Source organism: Colius striatus, chromosome 1 (assembly GCF_028858725.1).
Source record: "Colius striatus isolate bColStr4 chromosome 1, bColStr4.1.hap1, whole genome shotgun sequence".
NCBI classification, from domain to species: domain Eukaryota; kingdom Metazoa; phylum Chordata; class Aves; order Coliiformes; family Coliidae; genus Colius; species Colius striatus.
In genome coordinates, this window is record NC_084759.1 from 47,568,891 (window position 1) to 47,592,636 (window position 23,746).

General features: G+C 34.3%; 1 protein-coding gene across 1 annotated transcript; it reads right to left on the reverse strand.

Annotated features, from left to right (window-relative positions):
• Positions 1-412: 412 nt before the first annotated feature.
• SLITRK6 (SLIT and NTRK like family member 6) lies at positions 413-6,836 on the reverse strand. Its single transcript, XM_010196220.2, has 2 exons — positions 6,492-6,836; positions 413-3,244 (listed from the first exon to the last, which is right to left on the reverse strand). The coding sequence occupies exon 2, from the start codon at positions 3,227-3,229 to the stop codon at positions 707-709; it is 2,523 nt and encodes an 840-aa protein (XP_010194522.2). The 5' UTR covers positions 3,230-3,244; positions 6,492-6,836; the 3' UTR covers positions 413-706.
• Between the last annotated feature and the right edge of the window lie 16,910 nt (positions 6,837-23,746).

Sequence of the window (23,746 nt, forward strand, 5' to 3'; positions counted from 1 at the left end):
TTTCTTCTTCTATAATCTGGATAAACATAGTTACACAATGCACATGATGAAGTTCTGTGTAAAATACTTAAATATTTGCAGGCTCTGAGAGCATACACAAAAATCTTTTATTTTTTGTGCATTTTTTTACTGTTTGTTTTTTCTCTTTTTTTTTTTTTAACTGCCATTTAATATGGTGGTATTTCATCTCCCTAAACATTTATTGTAAGGATATGTTAGGTGTAGTTGTAGACAATGTTTATGTATGCAGTGCATGTACTAGCCTAACAAATACACTGTAAACTTTATAGCTATAAACACAAGTGGGTGTTTTTTTTTTTGTTTTTTGTTTTCTTTTAAATAAAAGAATCTAATTAAACTGAGGAGAAAAAGAAATTATAAATATAACATTTTTTTTTATCCATAGGTTGGGTACAAAATAGAGAGTGACATACACACCTTTTTAAAATGCTGAGGAATATTGCAATAAGCAATCTTCCTCCCACAGCTCAATCACTCAAAGCTCATGTTTAACTTGGGGTGAGACATATTGCCTGCACACAACTCCATGGCTTCCCACAGTGATCCCTGAGGTTTTTTTTGCTAGGATTACTGCTGTGCTTAAGTTCTGAATGCTGACATATTACTATAAGGCACTTTTATTTACAATTGTTCCAATTTAAAATAGAATTACATAAATTCAGCCCCAGCCCAAAATATTATCACTTCATGTTTGCTGCTCCAGGACTTCCAGGTAGTCAGGCTCAGCGTGTAAATTAGCCTTGAGTTCGAAATACTCATTTTTAGTTTGTTCTAGAAAAACCTTTCTTGGCCTGGAGTACATGAGTGTCTCCATTAGCTTCAGCTCCTCATGTGTTCCAGGATAATGAACTTCCATGTCTGGCTGGAACTGGACAATATTTTTTCTTAGGTACTCTGTGATTCCTAGTTGCTGCAGTTCTCTCTCTTTTTCAAGAAAGTTTCTATACAAACAACTGGCATCCTGAAAAGGCAGAAATTCGGCAGATTGATCTGTAGCTTTATATTTGATGTTTGAACCTGTAAGAGGTGAACTGTTCTCTCTTTCCAGGAGACTTTGTCGGAGATGTCTGGAATCATTAGCTTCCTTATCACTTCCCTCCTCCTGTTGCTCAGTATGTTTGGGGCTGAATGATGGGCTGCGATAAACCTGAACCATGGGAGTAACTATGCGTTGCTCATAGAGGGTTGCAGCTGGGCGCTCCATTGTGTGGTGTGTTGTTTTATGTCCATACATGCTGTACTGAAGGTGAACTGGGCTACTATCCCTCATTTGTTCGTCTGCTTGTTTCTTTTTCCATCTTCTTCGTCGATGCAGGACAAGAACAACTATTCCTGCTGCACAAAATACAATAGTTATAAACACAATCAGAAGTCCTAATATTAGAACAGAAAGTGGAACAGCATCTGTAAGGGACCGTAGGATGGTGTCTGCAGTGTTGGTAGTAGTAGAAGAAGTTGTCACAACTACAACACTGGCAAAGGTTGGTAGGGCAGGGCTGTTTATTAAACCTGGACACAAGACTTCACTGTTCAGGGATTTCAATTCCTTTTTTGCTAGGTGTCCTGGAGATTTACAAAAAATATCACCCATCATTGCATTCTTACTCAGTTTTTGTATCCATTTTTGCAGTCCAACTGAATCACAGGTACAGTCCCAGGGGTTGTCTTCAAGTTCAATTTGTACTAGCCTATGCAGCTCATCCAAGACATTGCTCACGGGCAAATGAGCAAATTGATTTGTTTTCAGGTTTAATCGGGCAAGTGGAATCCCTGAAAAGATATGAGGTGGCAAAGTCTGCAGAAGGTTGTTATTTAAGTAGAGGACCTTAAGTTTTGGCATTTCATTAAATGTCCCTGGCAAAACTTCTTTGATGGCATTATATTCAAGATACAGGTATTCAAGGTGCTGAAGTCCAAGAAAGAGATTCTGACTTAGCTTTGTAAGATGATTGCCATTGAGATATAATTTCTGCAGCCTAGTCAGATTCATAAAGGATCCTTCCTCTAGGATTTCAATGCGATTGTTCCCCAGGTGAAGCATTTCTAGGCTGGCATAATCCACCAGATCAGATTTCAGTAATGTCTGAATAATGTTTCCAGCTAGAATAAGCTTTTTAGGATTTGGAGGAGGAGGTCCTAAATCAGACAAGCTTTCAATATTTCGCTCCTGGCAGTGCATGAGTACTCCTGAGAGCATATGGCTGGTGCAATGGCAGGGTACAGGACAATAGATTCCTGGAAACTGAGTAGTAGGCTTTGAAGTATGAAGCATTAAACTTGGTTCTTTAGTAGGAGCTTTCAGGATAGGAATCACCTTAGTTGGTAAGTGACTATCACTGATAGAGGTGGTTACAACCAAGGGCAGTGACCCTGAGGGATCTTCAAGTTCATTGACAGGATGAGTGGGACAAAGTGATTCTTTTTTCAACCGGCTTAAGATGCTGCCTTTGATAAATGGAGGACTATTGCATACAACATCACCTATTATTGATTGAGGGGGCATGTTTTCTAGCCATATCTTCAGCTGCAGCAAATCACAGTTACAGGCCCATTTATTGTCTTCCAACTGAAGGTCTAATATTCTACCTATGTGTTCCAAAAAGCCAACATAGGGTAGTGTCTGTAACTGGTTTCCACGAAGATCTAAATGGGTCAACGGCACAAAGCGAAATATGTTTGGAGGAAGATACTCAATGGCATTATCATTCAAAATAAGCACTTTAAGTCTGTTGAGCTTGCTAAAGGCACTTGCATCTATCACTGTGATGAAATTGTTGTCTGCTTGAAGAAATTCCAAATTTTCCAATCCATTAAATGTATCCTCTTTAAGTGTTTCTAAGGAATTGTGATTGATATGAAGTTGCTTAAGAAGGCTGAGACCATTGAAAGCCCCAGGCTCAATATCTGCAATGTTATTAAAACCAAGATGAAGAGAGATAGCATTAACAAGGATAGCAAAGTCATTCACATGTAACATAGTCAGGCCATTGTTTAACAGATTAAGGTGGAAAGGCCGTGATGGTGGGACATTTATTTCTGAAATCATCTTGATGCCTCTTTCTTCACAGTTTATAATCATGATATCATCCTTTTCTTCACAGGAACACAAACTCTTACAAGATCCTCTCACTGACGAAAAAGAACTCTTTGACTGGAATGGATCAGATGCAACCACAACGGAATATAGAATAAGAATCCAGAATTTCATCTTGCCCAGAAGATTCTATTAAAAAAAGAAGGAAAAAAAAAAAAAAGGAAAAGTAATAGTCATGATTTCACATGATTGATTTTTTTTGTTCTGGGGTAGGGAGGAGCAATAATTATTCTTAGTACTTGTCATTGAGCTACCTCACTTTTCAAACAGCTATATATTGTGAAAAACATTTAAATGGTTTTTTAGGCAAAGAAAAATATATTTAATTTAATGCAATTAATCAATGAACACAATCATAATGGGAGTGCTTCAGTACTTTGATGCTGATACACTGAAGTAGGAGATAATCGGGAGTGTTTTGTCTTTATTTATATATCATATACAGCGTTTTGCCACTGGACAGCAGTGATAAGTTACTGCTCGAAAAAAGGTAGATCAAGGTTAATATGGTATTTTTAACTGCTGCTTTGTGACACCAAATAGCACTACAAATCTTAAGAGTACCTTGCTAAGCTCAATTTAATGTTATCAATCTGATAAAGAGAATAAATAAGATTTGCTTTTGTTCAATAATGTTTTGTGAGGAAAACTCCATTCAGTCAGGACACAGAGAATCTCTCCCTTGGTTCAGCATTATGCGTGTAAGTCAAAAGGTATTTCCTCTGCAATCTTTGTACTCTCAAACTGAAAAGGAGGTAGACAAAATAATTCTTTTACTATATGTTATAGTTTGTGAATATTTAGTGAAAACAGGAACACAGAACATGGTTATGAAAGGTATTTATATACAATAGGGACATAAAATAATTGTGTACACAATTAAAATAAAAGAGAGAACTGACAATGCAGTGTATGCCAGAAGAAATAGACAAAGGGTAAACATATTTTTTGATACTGATTTTGAGACTACTTCTAATTATTAAAATTATTATTGCCACAAAAGTTTTGAAATGTATAGGAATAACTGCTTTCTGAATTAAAAAGGAGCATCAGTATCATCTGTATGTTATGTAAAAAACTATCATCTGGCAAGCTGATTTTGAACTTTGCAATAGCTGATAAAGACATTATAAGGTACAACTATGTAATCAAAACCAAAATTGATATGGTAAAATCAAGAATTTGTTATCATTGATTTGAAGTAATTTATGCTACCCACCATTTGAAGATTCTCTTTTTCTTTCTACCTAGGCTGTTTAATTAACAAGAATAATGATAATTCTTGATATATGAAATGGAATGTAAACATTGTTTATAATATTTAATTAGATATTTCCACTCATATTAAAAACAAAACAAAAAAATCTTACAATGGAATGGATTATTTAAAATGTAAGAAGTTTTCTGGGATGTGCTATTTATTCCAAGACTGACCTCATCAGGTTTGTTCAGTAATTCATGTAATAAAAGGCACTTGATCTTTCAAAGTAAAATATTGAAATATGGAATAGAGACTACCATAACACAATTAACCATGTGAAGTGTTAATTGCTGAGAGATTAAAACATATTACATGAATCTATTCAATTACATGCATGAACATTCTTATAATGTGGTCATATGATTTGATATCTCTTCAATATGTACATTGATTATCATATATCTTTGTTACTAGCAACACCACTTCTCAAGACTGCTCTTAAAATAGATTGCAAAGATTTATGCATGTAGGTATTGAAGTGTTATTGTATGAGTATTACACATACACACAAAAAAGCAACAACAGTAAATGTGTGTACAGTGAATTGTGCTTTTCTTGATTAGCAGTTCCTTAAGTGGAAGTAGATGTATGAGTTTAAAGTAGGAAGTGCAATTCACAATGCAAGAAAAAGTATGCCTAAAAAGATGACTCTTTATCCTTGTTTCAGCAGAAGAAATAATTTTAGTTTTTCACAAAACACTCCTTGGATTCCAGTTGCCTGTGTTTAATATATATGTCTTTGTTTTCCCAAGCAATATTGGATAAGATACCAGATACCAAGATGTTATTTTGAAGTATGCAAATAATCCTAGAATCATACTATGGTAGAGATTTATTCTCATTTTACATGTATCAATATTATTTCCAGTGACCCAATGTAAAAAAATGCAGCCTCTTGATACAGATGCCAGCTTCAAACCGACTGTATGACTAATTAGACTTTATTTCTGTACACTTTTTCTCTGTAGGAATTCCAACTTCAATCTGCATCAAATTCAAATTGCACTTCTAATCTCCCTAAGGAAAAATAAATGAAAAATAATGAAAATCTAAAAAGCATGTTGCATTCTAGTGCATATTGAGAAATTAGGTTATAAAAATGAAAACCCTCCTCTCAGAGATGAAAGTAACAACATTTGTAACCAATTGGAAAACATTCCCATTTTAATCAGCGTCATACTTCTGTGGGCAGCACTGCCAGAACTCTCACACACACATATGAACACAACAATTAATAGAAGAGTTGTATTCTTTCTTCCTTTTTCCTTTTTTTTTTTTTTTGTCTGAACACTCAGTAACATGTAATGAAGATCTCAGTGGGCTACTGTTGTAAAATAAAAACTTCTTTCAAGTAACAGATGATCAACATTTAACTAAAAGACTTCACAATGAAATAAAATTTAATTTGAAAGATTGCAAAGCCAACCTTTTTCTCTTTCATTTGCTGAGTTTTTTCAGCACATTCTAGATGGTAACTTGTTTGTTCATTTAATCTGCTTTCATGTAAGTTGCTAATAACAGTATACTGTAACTAACCTTTTTGCAGTAGGAATTCTAAAGGAGTAAAAAAATATCACAGTCCTTTCTATAAGGCAAGGTTGAATACTTTCAGAGGTAATCACCTTACAGCAAAGGCATCACATGCTTTACAAGTAGTGAAAAAAGTCTTTTAAAACATTGAAATAGCTTATTTCCTTTTATTTGAGGTTTTGTTAAGTTCATTGTTTTAATGCAGCTATTTAAACAAGGCACGTTTAATAGTTTCAGAGCCTCAAACAAGAATAGGCAATTTCTAAAAGCCTTCATGATTTTTTAATAAATTCTGAAGGGAATCACAGTCAGATGATGCATTTAAGACCATTCTTGCACTTCAGAAAAAAAAAACAAACTCCCATTCCTCCCCCTTCAAGAGAACTGAAATCAGCATTTCCTTAATATATACTCTACACAGCTGGCAGTTTGAATAAAGGCACCTGGCAGGCTGTTTGAAATACAGTACAAACTACTATCATTTAACATAAAAGTTATACAAAGTCATGCAGAAAAAATACATTCAACTGGTATTGAGAAAAGAATTTATGACACACTAAGCTAATTAACTAGAATCTTTCTTACCTGTACAGCAGTAACAGTTCCAGAAATGCTCAGTAATTCTCAGTAAGACACAGTTGGAGCAGCTGTTCGAATGAGATGTAATATTTCCCTGTGTAAAATGTACACTTTCTTTTGAGTTTCACTTTACTGCAAGCTCCGATAATACTACAGCTCCATAAAGTTGAAATCCTTGTTCAGAGGACAAAGTACAAAGCATTCAATTGAAAATATCTTCCAGGCAGCATGCACATTAGACCATCCTGTAAGCAGCTGTCCTTTTTCCTCAATTAAAATTCACTGCATACTTCACAGCTATGCTGACTTTTCTGCATATAGTTAACTGTTTGCAAGCATTTGGATGTAGTAAACAAACAAGATGATCAGCAGAGCTTGACTTGATCACTTGGTTTGTCAGATTTTTAGATCCAAGCTGCTTCAGTGTTCTCTCTGCTCTTTCTAGTCTTTCTTGTTAGCTCAGTTTATTAGTCAGATTGCCAGGGGCTGGGAAGTAGGCGTAAATAAAGAGACTTCTTGGCTTTTGACTCAGCCTTTAAGCCCTTCCCCACCAGAGAGCTTTAATCTGCCAATGTCATTTAATACAAGATACAGCTCCACCTTGAGACAGATCAGCTCCTCCTCCTGCAATTTCTCTCACCTCCTTTTTTCCCCTTATCTAAGTGAAATTCAGCTAAATATCTTCTAGATTGCTTAAGTTCTGCGAGTGGCACATTTTGCAAAACAGTAAACATCCACTGCAGCTCTAGCAGTTTGTTCTCTTGGGCAGATCTTGAATTTAGTTTATATCTGCAAAAGCTTGCCTTAGAAACTGAAAGCATTCCAGCTCAAATACACTTCACAAAATACACTACAAGGGAAACCTTGTCCTCTGGAAACTATCACAATGAAGTGTAGCATTATTCAAATATATAAATGAGATGTTACAGCTCTCAATCCAACCCTCTCAGTGTAACTGGGATGAGGATGAGTATGTACAGTTGTACTTTATTTCTGAACAAAATTAAAAATTGTGGAATATTAACTCTTATGCTGTCACTATGATTGCTGTCCTTTTTAAAATTGCCTGTTTTGTTCTTCAGGAGGAAAAATGGGCTGATTTTACATCTTTTACAGATGATAGCATAGCGTATTGTTATCTGTCCATGTGAGATTTCATTTTATTTGCATAAAATGTTGCTTTGATAAAGACTGGTCTCATTTGAGGGAGGGGGAGGTATTCTTAAAGGCATATATCTCACTTAAGGTGGAGGAGTTTTTGTGCTTATACACGAGTAAGTTGTAGATACAGTAGGAATACAGGAAAATGTTTGTTCCATACAAGGAATGTTTGTTCCATCCTTCCTGCACAGTATGAGATGGTTTTACACTCTGTGAATTCTACTTCCTTATTCATCTCCCTGCCACAAAGCCACAAAACCTTCTGGTGAGCAACAATAGATCTGATGCTTCAGTGTATTTATCCTGTAGAGCATACCATTTCTGTTTTGTTCTTATTGTGTCTTGGGTTACTTTAAACATTGTTTACTACACCCTTAATACCAGTCAAATTCCAATAACTTCTTTTGTACTCTCCAGGCAGCCTCGTTGGCCTTGGAAGGGTTATGGTAACATACTGTTCCATGTGGTGAAGACTATCAAGATCTTGTTCTTTACATATGTATACACAAATATACATGTATTTTGATAGATTCATGGATATATAGATGCCTTAGCATATTGAGTGCTTTAGTGCTTAATATTCTACAGATAAAGTATGTAAATTAGTAAAAAAAAGACAAAATATTCCTAAAAAACAGCAACAATTTGATTTCCGTTCAGCACATCATTTATTCAATTGCATTTTGTTACTGTTAATGAACAATACAATATTTTGACTTGCAAACACGTCACTGTTACATCTCAAAGACTGTCAACTGTTTTCAGTCAAACAAATCATTATATCCTTTAATAAATTTGATGTTACAAATTGTAAGTCAAAATATTTATATTTTTTACTGAATATTTTAGAGATTCTCACACTTGTAGTTAGTTGAAATGGAGAATATCTGTATATATATAGATGCTCATATCACTTTTTTACTTTTTTGTTAACATCTACAAGAGCAAAACCTGATCATAAAAATATTTCCAGAAATCACCTACTAAAAATAGAATGTTTCCTAAACCATATATAATTAAAAAAACATTAAAAATACTTATCAATAATTTCTTATTCCACAAACTGTATACTTACCAGGTTCATAAAAACACATAAATACACAGCAAACAACAAAAAAACCCTAAAGCATATAATACGGCTTTGCTACAATTATGCAAACTACCAGCTCTTACTGTAAAGCCAACACAAAACCTTTCTCTCTCCTGAAAGAGGAAGGTAGAGAAAGTTTTCTTAAGCTATAAGGTCCAAGGCAGCCAAGTAAACAGGAAAGAAATAATGAAGACTGACATCAGGAAAGACAGGGTTTTATTTTTTAGGCATCTGTTATTTAATTCTGCAACAGAACATCTATTTCTCTCCCAGAACTATTGCACCTTTTTTATGCATGGAATAGGTCTTCTTCAAACTCTTTTTCTGTGTTGAACATACTGCGTGATTTTTGAAGTCAAGAACTCATTGCAATTATGTAAACAGTCAGAATTTCCCTCTAAAAGTAATATGCAAGCCTAGTGATTGGTTTAATTTTTATATGACCTTTATTGAGAAGCAATTATCTGAAAAATCTTCTGAAAAAATATTTACTACATAAACTTCTATATATAAAAACCAATGTACCTATGTATGCATAGCTAATATATGTGTATACGTACCTATGTATCATTGTATTCAATGATCATCATGCAAAAGTTCAGTGAAGTATTTTGAAGTATTTTGAAGAAAAGTTTATTGAAGGTAATGTTCTTTGTACTTCATTTTCAAGATAAAAAGTCATATGGTCCTTTAAATTTCCTACTGGAGTGAACAATATATTTTATCTTACTATCCTTAACACCATGACTCCTTACAAAATAATAGTGGCTTCTTAGCCATTTAATAAAATGTGATGTAGTGATTGTAAAGGGCCTTTATTTTGAAAATTAATGAAAGTAATTTCATTTCTGTGACAAGTTCTTTAGTAATCCTGCTTTATTGTATTATTAAGCTCATTGTAAATATATATACTCTTATTTAATTTGCAGTATTTCCTTCTGTGCAACAGATCTTGAATTATTTCTACATTTTGTTTGCTCACTGACAGAGAACTCACAATTCTACACAATATAGGAAGAGTTTAAATTAAAGTTAAAATCTCCTAACCTATTCTGATGTAATCCTTCATATTCATAGATTTTGGTTTTGGTTTTGGAGTGACAGATGTCAGTTGATCTGAATCCATGTCTTGGAACAAATATATTCTCTTATTTTCTCTTTTCTCATCTCCCTTCTCCTCCTGAGCTTGGCAATATTTGAACATCAATTCAACAAAATGCCTAGAGGTGACTGCTCTGTAGAGAACAGAAGTCACCTAAATGCTTGTGGTCTTCAGTTATGACAACTTTTTTAAAATGTACTCTGCTAACGACTCACGAACCAAAAAAAATATATATTGAGTCATGATTTGGCATTGTACAGCATGCTAGCAGCCTGAAAACCTCTCCACTAATCTACCTGTATTCCCTTTTCTTAGTCCCAGAAAAACTATTGTCCATTGATCTTACATTACTGTAAGTTTAGAGCAAAATGATCCTCTCCACTACCAAATAGTAACTTGAAACTTTTTTAAAGCCATATGAGATAAAGTACCTTTTGTCCATGGGGAAGGGAAAGCCCAATATGAACTTCAACATAATTCCCCTTGATGTCTTTGGGCTTTGACTTATTTTCTGATTACAGTGGACTTCCATTTGATATTATTCAAGATATATTAAAATAAAATTTAAATTTAAAAAGGCATTGTAAGTGTATACACTCTAGTTGTGGCCTATTGACTTTTTTTTTTCACAGCATAATATTTAGACAAGTACTTCTACAAATATTTCAATTGATGTATAGTCAGATTTTCTGTCTTTCATGTCTGACAGTAGCTGAAAGACCAATGCACATAAGACATTTGAAAAAACATTACTTAATACCAATAGTTGGTGTAACCCAAAGATGCGAGAATTGTGTAAAGCTTTTGAAATAAGTCATTGATGATTTCTATCCTCTATATCATTTTTTTTTATAAGCAAAATCACTTGGTCTTCTGTTTCAAAGTTGGATATTAAAGAAATACACATATGCATGTGCTGTACAACTTTGTAATGTTCTTATGGTGTTGTTTTTCAAATGACAACCTAAAATGTTCACAGTTCCAGATGAACTGCTAACCTTAGATTCACCTGTCAATAATTTAAAGATATTTCACTAGCATACAAAGATGTAAATGTGTGAATGTGTTATGAATATTTTAAAAGAAAGGGAAAAGGAGAAATAATCACTGTGTGTGCAGTAATTAATAAGCAAAACAAAGGCTATTACATCATTTAAGTATGCTTACATTTATTTTCTCAGTTTTAAAAAATTACTGTTCTTAGTCTTTTTCAATGAGTTTGAATAGGAAAATATGAAATTTTGAAACTACTGTGTAAAACAACGTGTTTTCCTTTTGTCTATGAATAATACATGGATATTTAACATTACTCTCCTGTTAAACACAGATGAGTTGTTACATGCTGACTATGCCTAAGCCTTTTCATGATAATGCATGCTTGTGCCTTCCTTAATTCTGTATTATATGCTATTACTGGTCGACAGAAGTCCAGATAACACAGATTATATCAGACAACTTGGCAAATCACCTGAAGAGTAAACTCTGCAATAAGTAGTCAGTTCAGTTTGGAATATCACTAGATTGTAAATAGACATAGTATTCAATTAATTTATCTTGAAGATACTACATACATACTTAGCACAATTCCCAGACCAAATAAAAGTCTAATGCACTAATGAATTAATATTTAAGCTCTACTTTGAAAACAATTTTTTCTTCTTCCCAATAATGCAAACCCTTTCCAGAGGCACCTAGTTGTCTTCTGGACTCCAGTTTCAAACACATAATATAGGGATACTGCTCAGAACACACTTTGGTTCTATAAAGTCATAGGTAGTGCCAGATGGAAACATGCCTTTCACCACTCTGACTTCCTAAAACAGGATTGCTGTGAGCTAATCTTCAGTGTAAAAGTTCATTAGTTAAGTAGAAGTTCATCAACCTATTGTCATTTTTCTAATGCATGGACAAATCACGGATAATTTATCTTGTCTTCCTTAAATCTTGGAATATGTTACCGTGGAAGTCTCTAGCATCTAGAGACGTGAAGCATCTAGAGTTTAGCTTAGATTTGGATAGATAATATTTAGGCATCTGCAATGGCTGATATAAATCCTATCCTAAATAGTTTTCTGAGGTTGGTAGCTAACAGTATATACTGTATCTGGCTGGGATGGAGTTGATTTTCTTCACATCAGTCTATCTGGTGCTGAGTTTGGATTTTTTACTTAAACAGTGTTGCTGTCATACCAGTGTTTTGACTATTGCTGAGCAGCACTTCTACAGTGTAAAGGCTTCCTATTTTTTCCAATTCTGCTCCATCAGGTCAGAGTTGAGGATGGGTAAGAAGCTAGGAAGGGACTTAACCAATATAGCTGGCCCAAACTAACCGAAGGGATATTACATGTCTTGAAGCATGATAGTCAACAAGAAGAACAGAGACGTTTTTGGAAAAGATGTTGCTCAGAGGCAAGATAGACATTCGTCTACTTGTGTGAAGTAATGAATGATCACCTTTGCACTTTCTAAAAGAAAATTGTTTGGTTTTGTTTTATTTCTTTCCTCTTTACTTAATTTATTCAACTATCTGTGTCTCGACTCCAGAGGGTTTTTACTTTTACTCTTTCTATTCTCTCCCCTCTCCTACTGTGAGTACGAGCGACCAAGCAACTGTGTGGTGCTTAACTGTCTACAGGGTTAACGCACAACATGGAGGTTCAATGAAGTACTCTGCCTCTAAATTTACAAGGGCCTTGTTCCACTTTTGCACAATATTTGAATAGTCATGTTTTTCAGGAAGTTGTAGAATTGAACAAAAGTTCTCCTTATTCTGACATTTCTCTGTTTCCCAAAAGACTGAAGGTAAATCTCCATTTTCAGTTGTAGTTGCCTGTAGGAAAGAATAAAGACTGCAAGAGAATTGGGTTCTAATGGGAAGCACACAAGCTATAATAAATCTGACTATTCCTGTCTACATACGCAACTCAGGAAAGGTGTGACAGATCTGTTGTCCATATGGAAAACTTTTGTTTCTTTAAAAATTTACAAAAAGGAAAATAATGTATGTAGTAGGCTAGTGTTAATCCCTGCACTGAAATCCTCAGACTCTCATATGAGCAGCTACCTACTTGAACATATTTTCCTAGCTTTACATACTGCTGCACAGTCAGACTCCTCATCTCTATTCACACTATTATCACCACACAAATAGAGCCCACTAAAGAAATTAAATCTACCAGATTTAGAACCCACTTCCTCCTTTCTGCCAAAATGGGAAGAACACGCATACCCACATCTGCCAGTGATTTCATTTTTGGCTTCTATTTTCAAATAACCATTTCTTTTTAGAAAGTAACTCTAAAAAAATGTCAGGGTCATATTAGTCACTATGGAAAACAACACATTAGGTAGAAGCAAAATGCAATAGACAAGAGTAAAAAGTATACAATTTCCTGAATTACAAAAATATTATTTTAAAAGTTCCTAGGGGAATTCTATTGAAGAAAGTGCCTAATTGTACCTAAACCTATTTTTGCAGAAGAAACGCCATATTTCTTCTTAGAAATGTATGTATTAGGTGCATAATAGGTGTTGAAAAGCATTTAAAGGTTATTTTTTTGGTCAGTTCAACATGTTATAATAAAAACCTAGCTTGTAAATTTGATGGCACACCTTTGGCTCTAATATCAGACTCATTAGACTAAGTTCTGATTTATGTCCAAAATAGCAATAGGTTGATATCGCTTTCTGTAATATTAATTTTTATTTAGGCAGATGTGGACTCCTACTTTGTTTTTATGCAGTCAGTGCATATCAAATTAATATTTGAGCTCATCTTTGAAGTGAGAGTCAAAATTTTTATCCATATGTAACAGACAGCACCTTATCATGTCCTTTGTGGTTCAGATCTTGTGAATCTGGGTTTCTTACATGGACTAGAAAGAAAGTCCAGCAAAATCAGACTTTTCCTCTCTGTAAGAGGGAAGAAAATCCTCTTTAGGACGGAGAAAGAAAAATTCAATTTAATGTCCTCGGGGGTGAAGGATGAGGACAAGAGTGTGAATATTTCCAGTAGAGAAAAAAGCAAAAAGTAGGTCAGAAAGAGTGAACTTTCTGTTCTTTCTACTATTGAAGGAGATGAGAAGAGGAGAGTGACTTTATTGAGAGAGAACATCTCTCCAGCTGTGATCACATTGTTGCACATTCTTACCTTTCCTCAGTGACAATGACAGATACAATAGGCAAGAACTTTAACATTATTTCTACTTGCAAAAATTTATTATCCTAGACACTGTCTGATATGCACCTTGCCCACACAATAAAATCATTTATGAACACTTAAACCCTTGCAATTAAATTAACTTAATTTTCACATGGGATTTTATAGATAAAGTATATTTGTTTAGAACCTTCAGTAAGAACATATTTAGATCTTTATCTGACTTATCTAAAAATCTAACTACAATTGACCATCTACAGGCAACTATGCAAAGCCTCAGATTTCCTATTTCACTGAGTCACAGACCATGAAAATGCATGTGCTTCAATGCAGGGCAGCTACTGAGGCAGTAATAGGGACTGGGCTTCACGACATAAAGGATGGATTTTTTCATCAAAATCACCTGCAGTTGGTAGTTGCTATCTCAGTGAAATTAGTAATTGCTGTGATTTAACCACAGAGAGCAACTACCACACAGCTGCTCATTTACTCCTTCCCCTCCCAGAGTGATGAGGAGAATTGGAAAACACCAGTAAAGCTCATGGATTGATTAAAAAAAAGGTAAATAAATAAAATAAATAAAATAATATAATAACGATAATTAACAATAACAATAAATGTAATGAGAGAGAAGTAAAACCTAAAAAAAGAGAAATGAAGCACAATACAATTACTTGCACCTACTGACTGATTCTCAATTGGTGATTCACCCATCCCCATCAACTCTCCCCAGTTTATATATTGAGCTCGACATTCTACGATATGGATTATCTCTTTGGCTATTTCAGATCAGATGTCCTGTCTTCTTATATGCCTGCTTGCTCATAGAGTATGGGAAACTGAAAAAGCCACTGCTCATAAGATTTATGCTTCAGCAACTTTGTTGCCTGTCTCCAGACACTCGCAGCATCTAAGTCTTTCTGTATTGCGGGTTCCAAAACTGAACATAGTATTCAAAGTGCAGCATCGCCAGTGCCTTTATTACATATTATCTGACTTAATTAGAAAATTAAATGTCTGTCTTTAGTCCTTAAAATAGTTTTCCTGTTTGGAGTCTCTTTTATTTAGATGATGATAATACGTTTGCCAAAAATGATTTTTTTGTTAATCGATATTTTGAATCTGTCAGAAGTAAACTATGCATATAGTTGACATGAGTATACTACACATAATAAACCAGTGCAGCAAACACTAAAATATTTTTCAGTTTTCTACAGCATGATTTTCTTCTCTATGCTTCAGACTAATAGCCTATTTTAAAGCCACATAGCAAAAAAACCCCAACCAGAATCTTTTTATATTTTGAGACCTTCCTTATTTTATCAACAAGAATGTAAAACTATAATCTTCTTTGCAGTCTGTCTTACAATTTTATATACTAAAAGACATAGCAAACATTTTTCAAACATATACCTAGATATAATTTTATAACATATTTAGCTCCAATTCTTTCCTTGCTATGTGCATCAGAGAAAATGAAAGGATAATATGTAAAATTATTACTTCCCAATATTAATCTCCTTTCAAGACATCATAATAAATACTTTCTGTTAAGACTGAGGTGGAGATATGAATCACAGAATCACAGAATGTTAGGAGTTGTAAGGGACCTTTAGAGATCATCTAGTCCAACCCCCCTGCAGAGGCAGGTCCATCTAGGTCAGGTCACATAGGAATGTGTCCAGGAGGGTCTTAAAGACATGTCCACAACCTTCCTGGGCAGCCTGTCCAGGTGCTCCATCATCCTCACAGTGAATTAGTTTTTTCTTATAGGTAAATGGAATTTTTTATGTTCTAGCTTTATCCCACTACCCCTTGTCCTGTTGCTAGATACCACTAGATATGAACTATACAGAGTAAAGTTATGACTCATCTTGGATTCATATGTGGTCTGGGGTAACACAGTTGAAAGTAATTACTTTGACTTTGAAAGTTAACATTGTAAGAAAAAAGATATATCATGAATGTTACTTTATTTTTCTTGTTTCAATCTACCAAACATATAATCAAAGATACTGGCATATTAGTTCATATTAGAAGTTCTGAACACTTTGATGAACTGCTAGGTGATATGTGAACTAACATAAATCCAAACAAAATCTATTTGTTCTAACTTGAAGATCACAGTTTTTCTGCCTAAAATAGATCATTTGGATTCCATTATCAATTTACTTATTGATTCTAAAATAATGAGGCAAAATTATATTGTTTAATGTGTCTAAACCACAAAACAGACAAACATTGACAAACAATGAGCTGATGCCAGTACACTAATTATCGAGGTATTGCTCATCTTAGCAGTTCAGGGTAAACACATGCATTCCTTAAATAATTGTTAATTTAAATCTCAAATAGATAGTATTTCATTAAAATACATTTCACTAGCCTATTAAAAAAACACATTTAGGCTCAGTCATTCTCTGTTGTCCATGTTTCTGCAAGTAGGAAAACAGTATATTTTTCCATCTGCAATGCTGCCACAATTTGTTTTCTAACTTCTATATTAGCTGTTTTAGCTTCACTTAACTTTTTTTTAAATTCCTTTGAAATTGTCAGCATTATACTAACCTTTTCATTTTATCTAAATACACATTACATTTCATAGCTGGTGTTTAAATGCATGTCATTTTTTTATTGTGGAAGTATCAGCTATTCAAGAGCTTGAATATTAATGTAGTAATTTATTATAGACAGTAAATAAATCATAGTAGATAACCACAAATGTCTGAAATTGAACCTAAAGATGATGAGAAAAACAATGAAATGTGGATAATTAAAATCAGTCATATATACAGGCTATTGTATACATAGGTATGTCCATATGATTGTACATTAGAGTGTGTTGGTTACGTGTTATCTTGTAGTCTGGTTGTGTGCCATTTTTTCCTACATGGATTAAGAGTCAACTGCTGAAGGTCAGTACGACTAAGACTGAAGAAAACAGTAAAACCACCTTTTGATTTCTACTAAAGATTTTCCTTACTCAGCTATTAGAAATGCAACAATTTATTAGGATTTTTTAATAACTAATGTTATATAAACAAGTCATTGACCTATTAGTGTTAGCTAAAGTGATATCACTAAACATACTCTTATCTTTCCCAGCACTAATTTGCAATTTTAATATCATTTTCTTCTTCAATTCTGTAAAATTTAACCTAATAAAGAATAATAATTAAAAAAAAAAGCTGTAAAACACTGATAATTAATTTTGTGAATGATATTATAAGATATTTGGAGTATATGAAACTTGCTTTTGTCATCTAGTGTAATGTATTTCTACTCATTAACCTGCATCATGAAGATAATATATGGAGGAGCGGTTTTTAAGAACAGATCAATGAGATTTGAATGTAAATTCAGAAAAAAAAAAAAAATCTCTTTCTTCATTAGTAAGGAGAGTACTGAGCAACCAGTACAAGGCTGCTAGCAGATCCTCTGCATTAATTTCCTGGATTTAAAAAACAGTATAGTTGACTTGAGAGTCAGGTGATTATAAAGATGTCTTGTGGCTATGACCATGATTTCATGTAACAGATTACCACTTTACCAAATAAAGTATGAGGGGTTGCTAAGTAATACAGTAATAACACTGTTTTCTTATTTGCCTGATTATATGAAAAAGCTGCCCTTCCAAGAATGTACATAGACTGTATTTGAAACTTTTGCATTGACTTTATGTTTTTTAAACTATTTGTGAAAACTGAAGGATTTGTAATCTTTCTTGTGCAAAATAATGTATATAGATTCAAGTGAAGTCTGAATGTAAAAGTGGAGATAGTGATTGCATTAGATTTATAGTTCAACATCACCCTCTCCTGGCAGCATGCAAGAACTAAAATTTAGTAAATTGATATTTTTTGATTTTTACAAGCCTTTTTATTTATAAATGTAAACATCACTTTTAACAAGTAAAACAAAATACTTAACTTTTTGTAGAAGTTAAAAACTTTAGTCTTCCAAAGATAAACTTCTTGGTGTATATTCCTCAATTTTAAACTCTTCTATTTTAGATTCATTTAAATGTGTACAAACTTGACTAGCCTTCAGACAGTTCCTAATTCATGTTTAGTTAACAGTGTTCTATTTTAACCACTTGGAAAAACATGGGGTTTGTCCCTTCTGTTGATTAATCTAGGGTATGAAAATGTTAGGGAAAAAGTTTCATCAAATAAAAGATCAGAAACTCATTTCAGTTCAAATATAACATGATAAAGTGAAGAAAATACCACTAGAAATGCTTATAAGAGCAATAAGTAATATATTTGGCTTTCCAATTTGTTTTATACATTGCTGAAGAATAGCTGCTTTTCCTTTTCATTGTTTACCTTGTTTACTCCTTCATTGTTTACTCTTTAGAACAACTTCTTATACATTTGCATGTTTCCTATCACAATCAGTTTCCAATACTGACTGTGTCTTTGGCAGAATTTCAACAAGTATCTGAAGTAATACACTGCTACTGCGAAAACAGCAAAATCTATCCAGTCATGACAAGACTAAGAAGAGAGCTGTGTTAAGGTCATGTAAAATCAATTCCTGTTAACATCTTAATTTTTAGTGGATCCAAAAATAATAAGCATGTGAATGTGTAAATTGAAAATAGATGACCTCTGACATGAACAGCAAGGCTGAATTTGTTTTCAGGGCTCAACATCTTTTTCACTGCATCTAAATGACAAGCTTTTGACTGACTTTGAGCTTGATATAAATATCTGAATTTACTGACACTCTTTACAATTTTAAGTTATAATCATATTTCATTAAATAACGTAGCCTTTGAAATATATCTACATATTTTTATGCAACTATTTAGCACAGTTTAGAATGTTTTCACATTTGAGCCTATTGAAATGATTGGAAATTTTACCATTCACTTCACTGAATCAACAGTTTAATTTTGTTTTTTAATTTAATTTTGATTATTTTTTAAGAACTATGGTAATGCAATGAAGTAGTAGTCTGGCAATATTTGCTAAAAGTATTGCATCCAGTTACCAGGTGTTAGTATTATTTTGCAAAAAAAAACCCCTTTATTTCTGAAGATTAAATAACAAATTTGAAATATTAAAAATACCCTCCCAGGAATGAGTATGACAATGATGAAAGTTAGAGTTGATTACAATTAAAGCAATTTCAATGATTATTCTCTGTATTTATTTTTACACAAGCAACAAAGGAACCCTTTCTGCCTTGTGTGTTAACAGTGAAGTGGGAAAAAATCAGCTTAGATGTTACCAATAGTTAATTATACCTTTGACTGCAAAACATGACCATCCAAAGAGATAAATGACCATATGTAAAAAATAAGATTATTTAACTAATCTGGAAAAAAAAATAAACAAAAAACCAAAACAGAAATAAAGTAAGATCATTAAGGTCTTTCTGCATTCCCTGTAGTTTTAGAACAAGGCTATCATTGACGCCCTTGTTAAACTATCAGTTTACCATTTATCTGTCCAGGGACAGTAAAAGCTTAATTTCTTGAATTCATGGAAAAGAACAAAGTTCTGTGTACCTGAATCAGAAAGCTCTTTTCTTGCTTCTGTTAGACTTGTTGGCTTCCTAGGAAGTAAGGTTATCTGCAAGGTGTTAGTTACTTTAATGAAAGGTGTCCCATGTAGAAGAAATAAGGTACTGGGTTTAAAAAGGAGAGGGAATTGCTCACAGTCAACATTTAGTGACATTATACAAAATTACTTTTTTCTTCATCTTTGATTTTAAAACATCACTTTGTATTTAAACAAAGATTTGCATTTTGGTTTGCAGATTTTTGCTAGGAACTTATCAAGCACATTATATATTTAATTTTTTTGCAATAATATGTATACTTCTGAATTATTTGAAAATTCAAACTTTATATAAATAGATGTCATTATATATGAAATAGAATTATTTTATTTCTATTAATGAACAGAAATTTATTCAATTTAGAATGTGGATGAACAGAAAAAATACTCTTACTGCTTCAATGAATTATTTTTACCAGCTGCATGTTCTCAGACAAAAACAGAAGATATTTCTATACATCTATCTAGATGGTATTTATTATTACTCTTTTTTTTTTAATCTTTGCACTTCAGAACTTGGAGTCCACAAAAATTGTGGTCTTTTTTTGCCTTGACTAACACATGATGTGATCTGGGCTGTAATAGCTGTATTTTCTTAACTGGGACCACTCATTCTTCTATTCTGTGATTCTTATCCTGGGAAAAGCATTCAGAAACGATGCATTCACAACAACGATCTCAGTTTATCCATTCTGCAATGTAGTTACCAGTTGATGGTCTTGAGGATCACATGGTCTGCTTTATTCTTAACTTGCTGTTATATTTCTTGAAACTCAATGACTATTTCTTCTTTACTTTGCAGGGGACAGAAACAAGACTCATTCAATTTAATCAGCCTCCTGAAATTTAACTTGTGATTGCTTTTAAAAATTGTAAAAGTAGATACATATTTATTTAAGAGGTATTTTCTCCCTAGAACTCTTGTAGATTCACTTTTAGATTCTTTTGTATATCACAGAGTTATAGAATGAATCATATGAATCATAGAATCATAGATCCACTCAGACAAATGCACACAGTCCAGGAGGTTCCTACAGAATGTTGATGACAACTTCCTGTCACAAGTGGTTGAGGAAAAAATGAGGAGGGATGTGCTGCTGGACTTTGTGCTAGCAAATAATGAGGGTCTGCTTGTGGATGTAAAAGTTGGAGGCAACCTTATCTGCAGTGACCATGAGACAGTGGAGCTCAAGAACCTATATGGAAGAAGTAGGACAACAAACAAAACTGTTACCCTGGATTTCAGGCAAGCTGACTTTGGCCTTTTCAGACTTGCTTGGAGGGATCTGATGGGATAAGATCCTAGAAGTGTCCAATAGAGCTGGTTCATCTTCGCGCATCACTTTCTCCAAGCCCAGGATCAGCGTGTCCCCACATGTAGAAAAGGAGGAAAAGGAGGCAGGAAGCGTCCATGAAAGAACAAAGATCTGCTGGGACAAGTCAGGGAGAAAGCAGCCATCTATGAGAGGTGGAAACAGAGACTGAATTCACCAAGGGGAAATCCTGTTAGGCCAATCTGATAGCCTTCTATTAGGGCATAACCGACTGGCTATATAAGGTTAGAGAAGCAGATGTCATCTACTTTGACTTCAGCAAGGCTTTTAACATTGTCTCCCATAACATCTTCATCAGAAAGCTCAAGCAGTGTGGCTTGGATGAGTAGATAGTGAGGTGGATTGAGAGCTGGCTGAATGACAGAGCCCAGAGAGTGGTGATCAATGGCATTGAATCAAATTGGAGGCCTGTGGCCAGTGGAGCTCCACAGGGATCGGTTCTGGAGCCAGTCTTGTTCAATATCTTCATCACCGACCTGGATGAGGGGACAGAGCATACCCTCAGCAAGTTGGCTGATGACACCAAACTGGGAGGACTGGCTGATTCCCCAAAAGTCTGTGCTGCCATTCAGTAGGATCTCGACTGGCTTGAGAGTTGGGCAGAGAGGAACCTCATGAGGTTCAACAAGGATAAAGGCAGAGTCCTACATCTGAGGAGTAATAACCCCATGCACCAGTATAGGCTGGGGGTTGAAGTGCTGCAGAGCAGCTCTGCAGCGAGAGACCTTGGAGTCCTGATTGATAATAAACTGAACATGAGCCAGCAATGTGCCCTCAAGGCCAAGAAGATCAATGACATCCTGGGATACATCAAGAAGAGCGTGGCCAGCAGGTCAAGTGAGGTTCTACTCCCCTTCTATTCTGCCCTGATGAGGCCTCATCTGAAGCAGTGTGTCCAGCTCTGGGCTCCCCAGCTCAAGAGGAACAGAGAACTTCTGGAGAGAGTCCAAAAATTTTTATTCTTTTTTTTCCTGCCAATAAGGTCATCCTTACAGCATTTCTCTTTTTCCTAGTGTAATTGGCTTCATTGTTGCTAAAGAAAGATTAAGGTGCTTCATTAGTGTCCTGAATTCTTCACTGTGTAGAGTTGAGACTGATGTCAAGGGTCCCTTCCTCCTTTGACTTGCTTCTGCTTGGGGTTATTTTTATGTTTTCTTAGTACAAAAAGTACTTATTTACCCTGTAGCCAGTGGCTGCTGTGTGAAGTTTTAATGTCTTCAACTGCCAGCTATTATTTAAATTTACACAATAGTTTCCCGAGGCCAAATAAGCACAAAAGGCTAATATTTGTTATTCAGTGACCATATAGACTTGTTTGACCTTTACTACATAATACAGTATTCATCAAGCTAATCTAGAACTAGTTAGATCACACTCCACAGTCCACTAACTGCTACACAATTGCTATCTCAACTAAACAAATAAAACTAGCTCAGACTGAGAAGCTCAAATCCATCCTGAGACCCTGCAGTGTCAAGTAAATACAGCCTTTCAGTAGAAATGGCAAAATCATACAAAACCTGTTTCTTTGGAAACAAATTCCAAAAGGTTATCCTCTGCAATGTTTGCATGGGCAGAGGTGCAGCTGACTGACTTGCAATTCTCTAAATATTAATTATTTCTCACCTTTGTTAGAGACAAACATAACATTTGGGGTTTTTTTCCATTCATAAATCTTCATCCAGCCACTATAGTTTTTCTATACTTCATTTCATTTTTGTAATCACATCAGCTTGCTTTTTCAGTAACCGTGGATTAATTCCATCCAGCCTTGAAGACATGAATACACCCAGCTAATCTTCCAGCCAAGAAAAGAGAATTTTTATTACAGCTGACAGAAGACAGTAGACTTTCTAATAAACTGACAGTGCATAGTACCAGGAATTGGCAGTGCTTGCCTTCACATCAGATTATTTAGATTCTTATTAAAATTATCTAATGTCATAGTTTTCCAGGGAAAATGTGAGTCCCTTTAATAGATGAGAGAGACAGATAAGTGATGGAGTCACTTAGGATAGTGTGCTCAGTGCTTTTTTTTTTCTTCTTCATTTTTCTTCACAATTTAAGACTATGAAAGCAAAAATAGTTTGGGTAAAAAAGAGAAATTAAATTCTGGGGGAAATGTGGTTCCGTTCTGGAACTATCCATTCCAAAGCAGTCTAAATGTCCTTGTGCTAGAGCAAATAGCCAACAATGAGGATAAGATAGACTTGACTTTGTTGTGCTAAAATCTTTTTGCTGCTTATGGTTCTTTTATTAGTTAATTTCCTCTCTGTTTCTTTCTCATGAGTTCCCAGTAGAAGCAAGAATGACTGAGCTCAATCTTATTTAAGGTAAAGGCTATTGCTTGTTACACCACAGCTACTTAGGTTTGTAAGATCTACACTGTATATAAAATATGTAGAGCCTAAGCTAAAATAGGTCACTGCAGTCACTGACATTAGCCACCTTAAAATTAGATGACATTATAAGAAATATTAAATTTAATTACTACTTAGAAAGCATTTTAGAAAACAATGTAACCCTTCTCCGATGTTTCTGCTGACTATCCATTTGCCATTATAACAGCTTAGGTAGAAAATTACCCCTACTTTGAAATCAATACACATTTGATAAATAATGGAAGAGTTTTTGTAACTAGAGTGATATACTTAGTACATGGAGAAAATAGTCACAAAACTTTTAGCTCACCTATTTTTCTCTGCTAAACTAATCTAATGATAATGAAAAGAAGGTGTACACATTTGTCATGGTTTAACATGACAGCCTTTTCTGGTAAGGGGGAAGGGGCTGTAAAGATGGCTCATGTAAGAAGTTGCTCAAAACTCTCTCCAGCTCTGAGCCA